The sequence below is a fragment of the Stegastes partitus genome, unplaced genomic scaffold (genome assembly GCF_000690725.1).
Source record: "Stegastes partitus isolate 25-593 unplaced genomic scaffold, Stegastes_partitus-1.0.2 Scaffold486, whole genome shotgun sequence".
NCBI lineage: Eukaryota > Metazoa > Chordata > Actinopteri > Pomacentridae > Stegastes > Stegastes partitus.
Genome location: NW_007578217.1, coordinates 213,109 through 231,011, shown reverse-complemented (window position 1 = coordinate 231,011; position 17,903 = coordinate 213,109). Strand labels below are relative to the sequence as shown.

General features: G+C 43.0%; 1 protein-coding gene across 1 annotated transcript in view; it reads left to right on the top strand.

The window, feature by feature from the left end:
* hipk3b (homeodomain interacting protein kinase 3b) overlaps positions 1–17,903 on the top strand; it is a 41,508-nt gene that overhangs the window by 9,952 nt on the left and 13,653 nt on the right. The window contains exons 2-3 of the mRNA XM_008287081.1: positions 578–1,901; positions 13,866–13,989. Coding sequence (XP_008285303.1) covers positions 578–1,901; positions 13,866–13,989 — 1,448 coding nt within the window. The remainder of the gene's footprint in view (positions 1–577; positions 1,902–13,865; positions 13,990–17,903) is intronic.

Genomic DNA, 17,903 nt, shown 5'->3' with positions numbered 1-17,903 from the left:
TGGGCCTGATGATGCTTTGTGACTTTACTTTTCTCTGTTTGTCTGTCTCTCATTCTCTCTCCTCTCTATTGGTTGCCTAGAGACCTGCAGTAGGATGCATGGAAATGGCAGGGAAAGGTCAGGCAAACCTTTGAGAAGTTAGTCATCTGCTATGTGGAGGTGTTGGTGGGATTGCAGTGGATAGGGCAGAATGGTGAAGGTGTTGTAGCACTCCACCACAGCGCGCTCCCTTTCTCTGATCCATTTGACATATGCATTTACTGCGACAAGTGGCTGGATGTTAATAGGGCACTACTACTCTGACATCATCAGGTATCAGCAGCTAAAGCAGCAGCATGGGATTGGTGTTATCTGCCAGTGTTTTTGGGCTCCTAGAAACTTAAACTTACCCCTCACCTTAAGCGAACAAAGACAGGTAGACTCTCCAGGAGATTTAGGAGATCCTTGATTGTTTTAATTATATAACAACAAGATTGTTCTTGTCTTGCACAATGTGTTTTGTTTCTAAAATGACACCATTCTTTGTAGCTTATTTACTGTGGATCTAATCATCTATTGCTTTATTTTTTCTCTGCAGGTATGGCCTCACAAGTCTTGGTCTACCCACCACACATTTATCAAACCCAGACAAGTGCCTTTAGCAGTGTGAAGAAACTCAAAGTTGAGCCCAGCAGCTGTGTGTACCATGAGAGGGCACACCCGCGGACTTATCTGAACAGCAGAACCCTTGGCATTGTGCACCCAACGAAACAAGCCCACTCGTTTGTGAACCGAGACTTGGCAGTGGGCCTGAAAGTACGTGGACGACAAGAGTACCCGGTGCAGACAGTGGTGGTGCGTGGCGTGCAGAGACAACAGCCCGGTAAAAGAGGAGGCGGAGGAGGAGGAGGAGGAGGACCAGGCCCATTCGTGGCCCAGCAGCGACAGGAGGCAGGGGTTGTCCACTCACAGGGCAAGGGGCAGCAGCAGCAGACAGACATAGCAAGTGGGAGCAGCAGTGGAGCAACAGGGGCAGGAGGAGGGGGAAGGGGAGAGGGCTGCAGTGGAGGAGGTGAGGGAGGCGGAGAGGAGGAGGGTGACAGAGAAGAGAAGTGTGGAGGTTTGAACTCAGCTGACAGCTCTCAGCGATGTGGGCTGAAACGTAAAAGTGAGGAGCTGGATAACCGAGGGAGCACCATGCAGATTGTGGAGGAACTGTCAATGTTGCCTGCCATGTTGCAAACGAATGTGGGGAACGCGGCCGTGACAGCGCCCGCCGCCGTGGGCGCCGGAGGAGGCCCCTCTAAACAGGGTGTAGGGCATGGGGGTGTGGGTGCAGCAGGAGGGACGGGAGGAGGGGATGGGGACTATCAGGTAGTACAACATGAAGTCCTGTGTTCCATGAAGAATACTTATGAAGTGCTGGATTTCTTGGGACGTGGCACATTCGGCCAGGTGGTAAAGTGCTGGAAGAGGGGCACAGGTGAGGTAGTGGCTGTGAAGATCCTGAAGAACCACCCTTCATATGCACGGCAGGGTCAAATTGAAGTCGGTATCCTTGCCCGTCTGAGTGGGGAGAATGCAGATGAGCACAACCTGGTGCGAGCCTTCGAATGCTTCCAGCACCGCAGCCACACCTGCCTGGTATTTGAGATGCTTGAGCAGAACCTGTACGATTTCCTGAAGCAGAATAAGTTTAGCCCGCTGCCCCTGAAAGTGATCAGACCTGTGCTACAGCAGGTAGCTACAGCTCTGAAAAAGCTGAAGAGCATGGGTCTGATTCATGCAGACCTCAAGCCAGAGAACATAATGCTGGTGGATCCAGTGAGGCAACCCTACAGGGTGAAGGTGATAGACTTTGGCTCAGCCAGTCACGTGTCCAAAGCAGTGTGTTCCACGTACCTCCAGTCTCGGTACTATAGGTGAGTACAACAAATAATGAAAAATGTTGACAGTATTTAACAAAGCAGGTTGAGCTCAGTGTATTTCAAACAGATGTCGGTCTCTGCTGGTGTCCAGACTGCCGTAGTTAGTGTTAAAAATGTCCTTCCTCTAGCAAAACAAGGAAATGTCTCCAACACTGCACAACATCCTGCGTTTTTAGGGACCACATACCACAGAAAAAAAATGCAGTGTTTACTAGCAGGCCACAAGCTAAACACTCATGGCTCTGCTGCCTTTGAATGATAATTGTGTTCTGGGAATTCTTTTTTTTTTTTTATACAATGAGTAAAAAGAAATTCTTGATTGGCTTTGTGAACATTTCTTGTATTCTTTGCAGGGCGGAGCCGCTTTGGCCTTAAAACTTAAGAGGATTTATAAAGATTATATTGTGATTTTTAAAAAAATGGATTGGCAAACATTTGAAGACTGATACTAATACGTAGTGTGTACAGTTAGATTAAATCAAGAAAAGCTGGGACAAAAACGACTACATGTCGTGTCAGGCACAAATACTGCACGCTGTTATGCGATCTCAGTTATGACATGGCAGTAGATGTAATAACTTTTGTTTATTGTAGGACATGTGGGCTACTGATGGTCTTGGACATGAACTAGGAAAGCCAGCAGGACACAGTTCTTTTGGCGTTATGCTAGAAATGCTTTGGTTTGATTAGGAAAGCAGGCCTGAAATGATATCAGCTGTTACGCAAGCCAGAGGTGTCCCAGTTCACTGTTTGTTTTGTACCTTTCTGTGGTTTACATAGAGAGTCTGAGATGATAAGAAGATAGAAAGTAAGACATTTTGTACTATTAGGCTCCCTGATGTCAATAATTTACACAAGGTTTTGTGCATATGCATGCATGTCTGCTGCTGTTTATGTCATAACGGTTGAATTGTTTTGGCTCAGTAAATAGGTTTGCAGCTGTTCCGAGGAGGTACTAAAGCTACTGTTTACTTACATTGGGACATATTAATGTAGTACTGCTGTGTCTTTCCAGTAAATCCCAGCAGCGAGAAATTTTTATTTCATCCCGGCAATACATACTCGGTAGACAGATGGAATGCACTGTGGTGGTCAACATTAGCCCAGGTCTGTGCAGCATTGTGCTGTTTTTCACCGTGTCCTCAGCATCGGGTCACTCCAGTGACCTGCTGTTGTGAGGACACAGGCAAAATGTTTTGGCCTTGCACTTCTAGTCTATATCTGCAGACACAAACAAATGGATTTATATATAGTAATTCTAATGTGTTGCATACAGTGATTTGCATTACTGTGGAGAGCATACATCATGTACATGTATTTGTTTGGGATGGTTAAGCGGTGAAGACATGGAGAACGGTGGCACAGATCCATACTAGCAGGCATAACAGGAAAACATCCCTTGTTCTCTGTACCATAGGCTCTTTCTCGCTGATGACATCCTATAATAGGTAGGGTGTCATCGGCTTGATGCTGTCGAGTTATTGATGTAGTTTGCGTTTTTTTTTTCCTATGCCAAAAGATGCAATGATAGTTTTCTGTCCTTAGCTGGTCGGCCTGATGGTGCTCATGTTACAATGAGATGAAATATGATCATTTTGAAACATCAAGTCAGTGATATTGTCCTCGTCAACGCTTTCTACTTACATCGCCATAACATCAGACCAAGTGGAGATCTACTCAGACAGAAAGATTAAGACAATCAATTTTCTGCTACGGGTTGTTAGTTTTTTAAACTTGGTTTCAGAGCCGGTGGGGGGGAGAATGGACTGGGATTTATGAGCCACGTTCGGTGCTTCCTTTTTACCATGAACGGACTTTCCATGGCATTTGAATAATTCTCAGGCAGTGCAGCGGTATGCTTTGCGAATTAATACTGTCAGTAAAAAGAGATGCAAATAGATTGTCTTTATTTATTTTTTTAAAAATTCCTGTCTCTGTACTGTAGAGTTCTTGTTTTGACCCCCTTCCTTGGGCACAGTTTTCTGGGAACAGTGGAAAAATACTTGACGATCACACACAGTTGTTGCGGTCTCTTTTCATCCCACACGTTCGTCAAGCTTTTTTGTAAATGCTATTGTGTTGTTGTAAAAACACTTTATTTCAGGAAGCTGCTCAAAATAGAACTGTCATATTTTGCTGTACTTTTGTGAGGGAGGAAGTGAACTGTGCAGCTGCTGCTCTGTTTGTCAGCTCTGTCAGCCTCAAGCTTTGGTGGCCAGCAAGTTTCTCACGACTCTCCCATGATGTTTTCTCATGATACAACGTACACGAGTCCCACTGCTGACTTGAGGTGACATGAAGAGTCTGTCTGGGGACACATAATTTACACCAGAATTAACTGCTTTTGTGCTAGAGAACCCTGATGTGTACTTTCAATCTCCTTTGCATGTTTATCTAGTCAAGTGTAAAAAGCTAGTTCCACAAACAGAATGACTTGCAGTACTGGGCAAACGTTCTACTACAAATAAAATGCCGAATCACAGGTATAATTTAAGTGGGTTTAGAATAATATGGAAAGAACTGCATTCGTGTTTTGATGCATTTGAGCGCACAGAATGCTCCTGTTTACATCTGCATTCATCTTGTTGTGCCAGTTCCAGCTATACAAGCAACAGAACTGTCACCATGTTTGACACGTGAAGGAGGGACGCCTCAGGTCATAAACTTTTCCTCTTTTGCGCCACACTTTTGTCTTGCCATCATTTTGATGGAGGTTGACTTTTGTCTCATCAGTTCATACGACTTTGTTCTACAACTCTGCCGGTTTCTTTTTGTATGCTGGTGTGAACTGTAACCTGGCTTTCTCTTTTTGAAGCTTACCAGGGCTTTGAATCTTGTGGTGAGGTCATGGTCATGAAGTCTTGATAAGGAAACATACTTACTTGCTGTGCAGTCATAAAGCATTTTTTTTTCAGAGCTGCCTTCTTGTTGTTTGGTAGTTTTCCTCTCTGCTTTTAAAAAATGGATCCAGCTACTGACTGTTGCTGATATCTCTCTTAGAGTTCAGATTTTTTTAGCCTCATTGTTATCTTCATCTTTTTCCTGGTCACACTTAACTTCTCATTAGACTGGTCCATGTCAGTCTAAGTAATACCTCTCAGATCTCATCACCTCAGAGCCACGTGTGAGCTCTTTAATGCAGAAATGTTCAAACAACAGCTGCCCAAGAGAAATTTAGAAGTCAAGTGTCCAGTTACTTTTGAACCACAGCAATATGAAGACTGTGTTAAAAGGACTACATCTCGCACACAGTTCTTTAAATATTGACTTCGACCTACTCAAATTAAAATACAGACTTGTCACTTTAATATAGTGTCAAAGATTTTATTTCAAATTATATGTGCCGAGGAATGTAATAAATCTAACTTACAGCCTGCCCTCTATGTTAAATACTTATGCCAGTTATTTGTGCAATAATTCTTGTTACAGGCTATAACCTGAAAGGCAGTTTCCTCAAATTTCATCATGCACTACATGAATATGTTCTTTTTTATTATTATTTTGATGTATTTTTTATTTGATTCACCTGTCAGGACAAAGTTGTTAAAATGAAACAACACCAATGAAATGAAATATGCTTTACGAAAATGTTGTCCCTGTGTAGTTTGTACCCCTTCTGAGACAGGAGTATGCAAAGCATACTGCCAGGGAACAGCGTTGCTGAGGCTGAGAGTGGAGGGTTGCTTAAAATAGCTCATGGGACGCTGGCCAGTGTGCTTTGACTTCTATAGATGGTGAAACACATAGGCAGCCAGAATGAAATAAGGACAGCTTGAAATACTAGAGAGCTCTGACTTACTCATTCAAGGTCAACCAGCTCAACAACGTCAGCTGTTTTGATTTTTTTATATGTCAATATGCATTTGTGTTTGTTTGGTTTTTGTGCACGGCATTAAATATTTGTCAGTGGATACCTCGAATCTATCACCCACTCTAACCAATAAGTTTGACAGATACACCATCCGCTTCCACAATTTACAAGCGCTTGGCTACTGGCCACTTGTAATTTGCCACCCTAGTTTGCACAGTCAGCTAAGCTGGAGGTCTCACAGCTCCAGTGTAAAAATAAGCTTTCTTTAATCTTATGCTTTAATATTTATCAATTAACAAATATTAAAGGATTTTTATTTGCTATTTATATTCTAATCTATTTTGACATCCATGCGTGCCATTTTTTTTTAAATCAGTAAGATTATGCTCATCTTGCTGCCAGTTGCGTCGTACCCACTCACTGCCAGATGATATTTTTCACAAACATGCTGCCTTACAAACCGTATTGTTTGTTCATGCCTTTTAGTGGAACCGAGGCAGTTATTTTAAATAGCAGCTAAAATAAATCTTCTTCCAGATTTGTGTATGCAATTCCTAAACATTACAAACATGCAGGAATGATTTAAATTTGAAATTAGATGGAAATGAGACCTATTCCTTCACGTATTATTGGATCAATACCTCTATGAAGCCGTACGCTGCAGGTCATTCTCCTATCCACACAGGGAATCTTTGCACTGAGACTGCTAGATTAAGTTTTCCCTGAAAAGTAGGTCTGCAAGCAAGTAATCCCCCAGACGGTCTTAGAAACTTGTTTTGCGTATGTGGAAACTTGTGGGCACACAAGCATCTCCTCATTTCTGAACTGGGTATTTCTCTAGGCTAGTGGGTAATGAGTGTTTCCAAGCATTCATGAGGCCAAAGTAGCTTCCACTGACTTGCAGTCTTTCACTTAGCAGGCACTTAAGTTATGCATCAAGGCTAGTTATCATGGTACTGTTTTAGCAGCATGTTGCATTTCATTTTCAACCCACTTTGATCCTATGCATTTTGGTCATATTACACATTCTTCGTAATGTTGGATTTGAGATGGAAGCGACTCCGTTTGTACTAGGTCTGGTCTTGTGCACATATGCTTAAGGCTCATATGCTGATTACTTCAGTCTAAATCTTTGTCATGCCATTTGGTGTCACATGCTTCAGATTCTCAGAAACAGATGATTCTGCTGGTATATTCGAAGTGGTTAAATTGTTTTTAGATAATTTTGGGCAGTAAATGGTAAATGGTCTGCACTTATGTAGCGCTTCTCTACCTTAGCGGCACTCAAAGCGCTTTACAATGTGTTTCTCATTCACCCATTCACTCACACATTCATACACCAATGGCCACAGAGCTGCCATGCAAGGTGCTGCCTGCCATCAGGAGCAACTTTGGGTTCAGTGTCTTGCCCAAGGACTCTTCGACTGTGGAGGGGTGAGATGGATCAAACCACCAACCTTACGATCAGTAGACAATCGCTCTACCACCTGAGCCACAGTAGCGTTGCTACAACTCGCAGCATTACCAGTCGAGCTTCATTTCTCAGTAGCGTGGTGGTAATGGTGCTGTTTTCTCAATCAAGTAAGCTTTTCATTAGTAAAGCTCTTTCACTGATCAAGTAGTGCTGTAGTGTTCACACGAGCTACATTTTCATGAGCATTTCTGAAGTGACAATCACCTTTCAGTTAATAAAACTCAGCACATGATGCCACTGCCGCACAGGGACATACCCTTGTGGCTGACAGAATCACCTCTGTATGACTATAACATCACGTATCAGTGCTTTAGTACAGTTTGCAAACATCACAACAGCTAGCTAGCTATGGGGTTTTCATTGTCTGTAGGTGGTAAATAAATAGCAATATATGTGAAATAAATGAATGAATTTTGGGGAACTTATTTTGGGGCAGCTTCCCTGTGGGGAGGCCTCATTTGCTGTGGTGTAGCTGGTACTTTAACTGACCACATTTTCCAAGTAGCTTGCTGACCGCTGGGGAAGCTACACACAACATTATGATGTACCGATGTAGAGTTTGTTATGTATAGTGGGCGACATGACAGTCTAGAAAGTAACACTACAAAAGCTGAAACCTGATCCAAGCAGAAGCTGCCAGTGTGACTGCAACAACGAAATAACAGCGGACAAGAAAAAAATACCATTAATTTTGTTGTTCTGACCTAATGCAGTGTGTGTGAGCTGATGTATCGACCAGCCTCGCACATTAATGTAAAAGTGACCCGTGTCTGTCTGACAGAACTCTAATAGACTCATATAACCAGCAGTGTTGCCTATCCCAAGGGATATAACGTGCAATGACACCACTGCTTCACAGTAAATGCTTGTTTTCGGCGTGCTTGTCTGAGTTAGTAGCTTAACAGTTCCAACATAATAGAGAACGTGGAAAGTGCTCCGATTCTGAGATCAGCTTTGTGTTCCAGAAAGTCTGTGGGTCCTTGTTGTGCTTTGCAGAAATGAATGGCTTTTGGGTGAAATGTCCAAGGACTGTTTGTTAAGATTTTACATTGAAATGGTTTCTTTTATGACTGAGGCCACGTAGCTGGCAACGACACACAAAGATAATTTGTTCTCAAGGCTGTAAATGGCTGATAGCTTGCACTGTTTACTACGTATTGTGGTAAATACTAAGCTTTGTAGAGATTTTGCTGATTAATTAAAGTGTGGGTTGTTTGCTGTATAAAAGCATGAGCATACTGTATATAGTGCTGTACTTTGTGGAAAAAATTACTTCATAAAATTCTAAATTTAAAAAACAATCAAGTTAGATAAATTGACATTTGTCAAGAACTTTCCTTGCAGGTATCAAAGAAAGCAAAACTAATTTTATCTTCATATTTCCAAAATTGCCTCTATATATCTTAAGTACCTGCAGGCATCGGTTCTTGTCACCTTTGACCCACAAGTAGTTTTTGCAACTAATTTCAGAATTCTTGGTTTCAACCATGAAAACAACAGAGAGAAAAAAACAAAACGCTTTCCATCTGAGCTGGAAAAAGCCTAAACACTGGCTCCATGTCAGCACATTGAGTGGTTTACATCTGTAAAACGTGTCTAAAGCCTTGTATCCTTAATCTAAGGTCTGGACGGATCAGAGTGCAAGTGCTCCCTCCGCCCTTTGCTGCACTGCCTCTGTGTTCCACTGAATAATGCAAGATGCTCTGAGAGTGTGTGGAATTACAGTTCCTGGAAGAGGCATGCAGTAAGGCTCCATTCTTCCATCATGGAGTAACCATGTTGTCAGTTTTTCTCTCCGGCCTAGCTTGCGCCATCTGCAGAGTAGCCAGAATGATTTTTTTTTTTCCTATTAGAGCAGCTTTACTTAAAGGCCTTTGTAACCGTGCAGTGACAACGACCCCGCCCCTCGTCTTACCAATGTGTAGCCACCCTTATTTGCTCTTCTCTGTGGGAGCTACTTGGATGCCACTTTTTCACTTGGTCCCTCCCTTCACGACAGAGCAGGGCGGATCAGAGGTCTATTTCTGGAGTGTGAGATAATGACCATGAATAAGAAATAGAGATGGAGTTAATTTCTCTACTCTGCTGCGGCCCGTGTTGCAAAGAATACATCTTGTGTAAGCACAGTTTTCTCACAACATGAGCTGTAAATAATGTAAATCTTGAAAAGTAAAAGTACATGCAACGGGCCTGCGTAGCAAAGGAACAAGGACCTGTTGTTGTTGTCTCACACACAGTTAGAGAAAGAATATCTGTTTCACATCTTTATAGTACAGAGATTTGGGTGTGTTTTAACCTTGTGTGAAAGAAATGTTGGAAACGTCAAAATTAAAAGTTTAAAAATGCACCTCCCAACAATTCCAAAAGTTGTGTTATGAATGTCTTGAATTAAATCTTACCTAACAATCAGGGCACTGCTAACTGGATTTTGTACAACGACAGGACAGTACGAACAGGAAGATGCTTAACACTGTATTTTTTTTTAGCTAAGCTTGAACTAATTCAGTTCTTGTGAAAGCCTGTGTTTGTAGCTACAAAACGAAGGGAGATCTAGCAGAACTTAGCAGAGCTCCATCTATAAATACTGAAGAATAAAAATGTTAGGCTAGAATAAGGAAACCTGTTTGAGTATTTGTCCATCCCCTGATAGGATATCAGGGTAGAAAACCCAACTTATTTACAGTGTTTGATTAGTTCTTCAGAACTTCTGGTTCAACAGATTAGCGTGCATACACACCGCGTACTCTGGAGTCTCGCCATGAAGCGTGTTTATGTTCCTTCTTCGTTTTCCTTGCACCTTGCATTTTTTTGCGGACATGAAACAAACAGTGAAGAAGGAAAAGAAAAAATAAATGAAAGATGTAGAGCAGCTGTTTGAGGTGAAGGAGAGAGACTTGTTTCCTTCGGTCGGAGCCCTTCCACAAAGAAGAAGCAGTAAAATGTAGTGGGAACATCTTAGCGTTGCTTGAGGTTGTTTGGGTTTCATTTTGTGATTGTTGCTGAATATCATACCTGCAGTGTGGGCAGGTTATACTTGGCACACTGTTGTGCCTGTGCGGGGCCTGCTGTTTCTGCTGTTCTCAGCATTGTGCATTAGAGTTTGTTAGTGATGGTTTCCATTAAAGACCAGCCTGCAGCCATGCAGACTTCGTAGTTTAGCAAGGCCTTGTTTTATAGTGACCTCACCAAAACCAAACTTTACAAACTGCACAGTGAAAAACACACTCTCAAGCTTCTCTTCACATCTTAATGAGCATCTCAATGTTTTTTTTCTGTACAGTGACAGAAAGGTTGAAATGCTAGAAGTGAGCTGTGAACTTTGTTTTAAACAGAGCATCTGACAGCGCTGCCAGAAAGCTCTTTGAAGATGTGTCTTTTTTTTCCCCCTCCTCTACTGCCTCTGATGGTGTGTTTGACAGATCACACATGAGGCTCGATGGAAACCTTTGAGTCTGTGAGGAGAAAGTAATATTGCAAACAACTCGTGTCTTACTCATGGTCATTCATTTTCAGCCAGTTCAGCAGCGTCAGTCAGTCAACAGGCCTAATATGCGCCCTTTTGTCTTGTGACTGAGGAAACACATGTTCAGCTTTTGTATAGTCACAGCACATAACAGAAGCAGATTGACTGCATTTAATAGACTGTGAAAATATAATGATGCTGCATTGATCTGTTGCTGTTTCGTGTGGTCGTAAACTTGTGTTTGCTTTGGCTGCCTGTTTAGGTGGTGCTATGAGACATGCATATAGTATGTGTTAAACTTGACCACAATCATTTTATTCATCAGTTTATCTGAAATGTACAAGCGCTGATTGCTTTGTTTTTATTGTGTCATTTATCTTTGGGAGTTTTGTACCTTTGCATCTGTTCATTTCTTGTCTGCGTCCACTCGTTCCCGTCGTGTTACATGAAGTTGGAGCGTGTGATGCACTCGACAGAAGGCAGGATGCTCGTCCGTCACCTTGCTTTCCGTTGTACCTGCGCGTTTCTTCTGTGGCGCTTTCACGTGGCAGCGAGCAGTCACGAGGCTCCTGCTCCTCCAGCATTTACTGGCCCCTCAGCTTGTACGTCATATCCTCGGGATGGAAAACAGATTTGGTTTCATAGGAGGGCGGTGAGGCTCGAGTTGCGTTGATTAGGACGGAGCCGCGCAACCATGGCAACATCCACTTATCCCCCAAACCAAAGGAGAGAGAGAGAGAGAGAGAGAGAGAGACCTGCTGTTTTCTATTTTGCTCTCTTTATTTCAGTTTGTGATTGTACATGTTGCACTATTATTGTACTTTCAGTCGGGAAAGATAAAGAAGGGAAGCACATAAGGAAAATAGCAATCCAGCTGTCCTCTACAGCCAAAAACAATTTAATCTTTGGTGGAATCTGTAATGAACACATGAGGAAGAGCAAAACATAAGGTGATTCCTGAATGTTGTCTTTTTTTTTTCTCTCTCTCTCTCGATCTGTTGATCTCTGTCTCGGGGTTGATTACTGTTATTACCAAAGCCACCTGCTTTTATTGGCATGATTGTTTTAAACTGATGTCGTGTTCTGGGCTGCCAGATTTTGAAGGCGGCCCAGGGCGATCTGATGGATGTATCACATGCTGTCACAGATGAAATGCTGCAGCCCCCAGTCAGCCTGCATGCTGACACGGTATATATCACAGTGAAAGATATCCTGTAATAGCCCACATAAGATCATAATATTGGGTTGTTTGTCTTAGTACTTAACATTTGAGTCAGTTAGTGTTTTTATTTGGTTTTGATGAAGGATTGTTCATAAATGCTCCAGACATGTGACTGACTGATTATGTAGGCTGTCATTAATAAGTTGGGGATGTTGGTGGACTTTAGCTTTAATTGTTGTCAGGGCAAGAGCTTCAGTTTTTGCTTAAAGGGCGACTCCTAATTACTAAACTGCTGCTTAAGTTCTATTAAGCTCTTTTTTAAAATTTAGCGCTTTCCATTCAAAGCGCACGCCAACTGCTCTCGACAACAAATGGTAAAGCTTTTTTATCAGCCGTGTGTCCCGATGAATGCAAGAATGTGTCGATATGTGACTTCTCTTTCCTCACACCTCCAGGGAAAACCTTTTCCTTATAAATAGGACATGCCTGTGAGGCTGACGCGGTTGGCATAGCTGCCTGCTTGGTGTCCTGATGCTATGTTGGCCACTGCACCAGCTGTTGCTCGCGTTTGTTTTTAACTATGTGATAAGATTGTCCAAAACTTAATTTAGCAGTTCCTTAGGTATCTTGTTGCTATAATGATCATTGGATCTTCCGCCAGTCAACATAATTTCAATGTTCGGGATTGTTTCGTGTTGGTAAATGGTTTGTTGAGGGCATGTCTACTGTATGCTGCTCAACGGAAGTGAAATGTATCTCCATTACTTAAGTTTCTCTCACCGGTGTAATCTTAGGGTTGGGTTATTCTGAGCACTGTTGTCATCTATGCAAGCAATACAGATATATTTACTGCTGTAATAAATATCAGCATGGGCTCACATGTATATAACAAGGTTAATACATCTACAGTCTAAATGTACTGACTTTGTTTATATCCTGAACAGTTGTGTTGAATTATCCCTCAGCGCTGTTGAGGCATATAATAAGTCATGTAGATAAAAATGTGGCTTCATGATCTGCTTGCTTCACTTTTCAAATTATTCTCCAAAGACAGCTTTCTGTTTAGCATGTTGAGTCTGTGCGATATTCCTCGTGTCTTTATTGATTTCAACGAGCTCCGAGGTCAACATTGCACAGAGAAGCTTGTGTCAGACTAAACAGCTCTGAATACTTTATTCTGTTAGTGCTCTGTCAGGGTTATAGGGCTTGTGGTGTGTTTTTAAACGCCGAGTTCTTGACCGTCAGCATGTCTTACCTACATTGGTGCTGACAGGCCTGCGTCACCGCAAGTCATTCCTTTGATGTGGTATTACTGCGCTATTACGGAGAAGCAAGACTGAGCCAGCAAGTAGGCGAATAAGTAGTGACTGTGCTTCTTATTTGCTATCAGCCTAGAGCAGATACAACAGCCTGTCAAAGCTCTGATCCCAGCCTGGCTGACCTGCTAACCCACTGGCACAGCCTGCTGATGCTTGGTGACTCTAGTACACGCACAACACTGGCTTACAAGTCACTTGGCGCCGTTTGCACACGTACCACACAGTCCCATCTGACGGGCCATCATCAGAAATTCCATGACATTGCTAAAAAGGGATGTTTATTTGCTCAAGACATCAGCACCGGTTTACAGAGCCAAAAAAACAAACGCATGCATGAGTTGTGAAATTGAGGAAAGCAAAAGGTTACCAAGTGTTGTTAGGTGCATGAAATATGTGCACAGCTATGAGAAACAGGCAGCGACAACTCTCGCTCTTAAATCTACACAATTTGGGCTCTACGAATAACAAAGCTGCTATTTGTCCCTGAAAAGTAGAGCAGGTGGAGATTAGTAATTTGCATTATATAACAAAGCGCTTTATAGTCTTGTCTGTTTTCTAGAGAAATGTGTGTTTCATGGGAGACTGAATGTATGTTTGTGTAGACTTTTTGTAAAGACAATTTGACAAGATATATTGCTTACAGTCCTAAGTCACATGATAAAACTTTGATATTTAATGCTGTTATTGTGCTCTATAGACTAACAGTTGTGTTTTTCGTCTGCTCCACAGGGCTCCAGAGATTATTTTGGGATTGCCGTTTTGTGAAGCCATAGACATGTGGTCCCTCGGCTGCGTTATCGCTGAACTTTTTCTGGGGTGGCCTCTTTACCCCGGGGCCCTGGAGTACGACCAGGTAAACAACCATCTTCTCTGTTTTGTTTTTTTTACAGCCGCAGGCTCTTGCCTCATCATTTTGCGGGAGTTCCTGCTTCTCCATCCCCTCCGCCTTCTATGACTCAATCTCTCCTCTGCACCATCTCCACATGAAAACTGTTTTCTTCTGGGGATCTGTTTTTTTAGTGGGCCTTCCCTGTGTTTAAGTTTTACTCTCTCTACCGCCTCTTCTCTCATCGTTCCCTTTTCCTCCCACCCAACCTTATAAGACACACGTGACTGGTCTTTTCTGTCCTTTCCTTTTTCTTCTCTGTTTTTCCATTATTCTCTGTATTTTCCAATCAAAGCAGCCCACAGAGGAGTGGGTTGACTGTTTGTTTTTGGGTTTGCATGCGATTCAACTTTCTATTACAGACTTGCCTTCAGGTTACTCACTGTTGAAAGTTTGTATAATATATGATCCCTCTTCTACTTTTGTCTAAATTTCCCAAATGGAGTGTTTCAAATGAGTCATATGCAGACGAGAACATTTATCAGCAGAGGTTGGAGAAGATGGTTTGAAGTGAAGACTAGAAACCAAGTGTGTATCGTTAAGAAAGTTGTCATGTGTGTGACATCTGGGCCCCAGTGCTGTCTTACTGAAGGGGTTTCTGGTACGACAGCATCGGCAGGAGAGAGGGACGTTTTTAGATTTAGGGAAATAAAACGTTAATGCACAATTACACACTGAAAGGGAGATGGTGATGAAACGTTTCAGCAAAGGAAGAGCCAGAGGGCTGAAGTGACTTACAGTAAAGGGAAATAAAATAAAAAACGAACGCAGTATGCGCTACATTGGTGACATACCTGTCCCGAGGATTATATCAGCTGGCGTCGGTGACAGTGAGCAGAAGGGTATATTCTTGTGATTGATGGTATGTCTATTAAAAGTTGTTGGATGCCTGCCCCTCCCATTGGAGACCTGACAGTGTCTTCCCAGGACTAGACTGATCTGGGCTTATGTTGAGCGGCTTTCCTCTGCCCCGGAGCCCTATCTGCTCAAAGCCTGCCAGCAGAGCCTCAGTCAGATCCTCCTCTGTCCCGTACAGCACCCTACATTATAGCACACAGCCACACCGCACTCATACCAAGATATTTTTATGCCCTGGCATCATTTTTCACTCTCCACAGGACGGAGACAGGAGAGATAACTCAACACCTCCGAAAGACGTTTGACTTGGGCACAGCAGCACCGGTCTAAATATGATTAATCTGTTTTTGTAGGAGCCAGTCAGCATGTCGCAAAGCTGCTTTACAGATATCTGGGGGGGAACCTCCTCAATTTAGTATGGGACTGCTTAGAGTTGATGAGGGGATGTGGGTGGATGGGATTGCCAAGGAGCTGAGTGAGACAATGTAGTAAAAAAGCAAGGCAGGAAAGGAATCGGTGGAATGTAGTTTGTGTTAGAGCCCACTGTATGCAAATGTACAATTGAACACAAATCAAAATACAGCGTATAGCAGCAGAAGGTGTGAGTATTTTAATAGAGAGAAAGTGGCTAAGGAGAATCCATCGCTTTAGGTTTCAGCTTGTTGGCTGTTGTTCCAATCATGTTACTGTCTATTATTGTCTGCTAATTAAAATACCTGCAGTGGATTTTAACCTTTGGATGCTCTCCATGATGGCTGATTTACCACCCCTGGCTTAGCCCCAGCTCCTCTTGGAAATAGTAATTGAATCCCTGTGTTTTTTGACAGAAACTATTGCGACTAAACTGTGCTGCGACGCCCACCGCACTTGCCAAGCCTGCTCACTGGAAGGGTTTTCCACTTGGTTATGGAATTGCCCAAAGAATGGGCAAACAAAACAGTACACAAGAAATTAAGTTTTCTTCAGCTCAGGCATCGTCACTCTGTGCCTCTTCTGTTTCCCGCAGCCATCCACAGTTTCCATCAGTGACGGGAAAATGTGATTTAAAATTACATAGAATCTGAGAAGTCTTAATGATTTAGCTAACTGCCATCCCGTTTGTTCAAGTGTGTTTAATGACAAGATTGTCGAGATACAAAAATGAAAATTAGCCACTTTATTTTGTAGATGTTTCCTTTTTAAGCAACCAGTCCACGTGTTTCATTATATTACATGATCTCATATGATAAATTTTTTGTGGATTCTGCAAGTGATACAACATTTGTATACACGGTTAAATAAATGAAGAATCCTAAATTGGCAGCGACTGTACTACCTGAGCCAGTCAACAGCAAAAGCAGCTGACTCCTGGTGTGAGGTGTCATCTCCGGGTCACATGTTGGTTTGGCAGAAGCTTGACTGAGTCGCTGCCACCCCGTCTTCCCCCATTTCTTCTTATCTTTCTGCTCGGGGTCTTGTTCCATCCCACACAGCATATTGTATTTATAACTCTGGTTTCTCCTCTCGCTGGCCCCGCTCCTTACCTCATCCCGCTAGTGCACGAGGCTGCTCATTTCACAGATGTCACGATTCAGACAGCCTCTTACTGTCGATGACTATGATTAGCCAAGATGCTGCAGTCTTCGGTAAAAATCCATCCCGCATTTTTTTTTTCTGATCTTTGTATCCTTACACTTTCTGTCCCTTACTTTTTAAGGTTCCTTCTCCGTCAGGGGTGTCCAATCCTGGTCCTCGAGGGCCACAATCCTGCATGTTTTAGATGTTTCTCTCTTCCAACACACCTAATTCAAATGATCAGCTCATCATCAAGCTCTGCAGAAGCCTGATAACGATCCTGATCATTTGAATCAGGTGCATTGGAAGAGGGAAACATGCAGTATTGTGGCCCTCCAGGACCAGGATTGCCCACCCCTGTTCTACGTGGTACAACCATGGCAGTCAGTGTACACAGTTAGTTGCAGAGAGCAAAGTGTGCCTATTTTTTCTTTTTCTTTGGGACTTGGCCTATCTGGCGACCCGGAGAATCTCCAAGAGTAAGAGGATGTAGGCAGGGTCAGTGGTAGCGGGAAAAAAAAACGGAAAAAGATTTGGGTTAGGGGAGGTTAGAAGTGTCAAGGCTGTGGAGGGAATTATCTTCTTTGTAAGCTGGTACAAATTGTACCCCGATGTCACAGCTGTGAAAGAGATTTGTTGAGCACTCGGCAGGTAGGAGGGTTCTCGGGGCTGAGATGTGCGTTTATTTATTATCGTGAGGGATGGCATTGAACCGCGTCTTTTATAGTGTGTACTGTTATCTGGACTGTCATAAAATAAAGGCCGTCTGTGCTTCCTGTCTGCTCTGCAGCAGGCCCGGGCTCGCTAGATAGTTGTTTTGCGAAGCCGTAGCTTTGCACCAGTGATCTCACTGGTTTGCGAGCTCTCTGCAGAGACACGCCTTTGAGGAAAAATAAGGGTTTTCCCGTCAGAAGAATTTTCCCACCCACACACACATTGGTGTTATGTTTAGTGTCTGTTGCTGTTTACATGACGTTGCGGAACTACAGCAAAGCTACAGAGTGTTATGGATGTGAAAGTACAGCAGTTTAGTCACGGTACTTTCAGGGTGAAGTTGGTCAGAATGGACACTTTCTGTAATCCCTGGTTGTGTTGTGAATAGAAGTGAGTGGCATGCAAGACTGAAAGCGAAAGAATGAAGGGAGATCGGTTGACGTACTGAACTCAGCCTGCATTGGGAATTTTTCCAAGCGTTCCAAAAGGGAAAGGAAGATGGACAAAAGTGACGCCATGTGTTGTGTAACGGCTCTCATAGGGGATCTCCACCATCCCATCAAAGTCTCCTGGAGCGATTACATTCATCATGCATGCCACGAGAACACCAGTGAATGCACTGCTTTATTCTAACCTCATATATAGCTGACAAACATGGACAAACTAAATCCCAACCACCCACATACAGACACATTGGCTCCCCAGCACCAAAGTGATACCCTCAAGCACCGCACTGGCCCGAGAGATGAGCACAT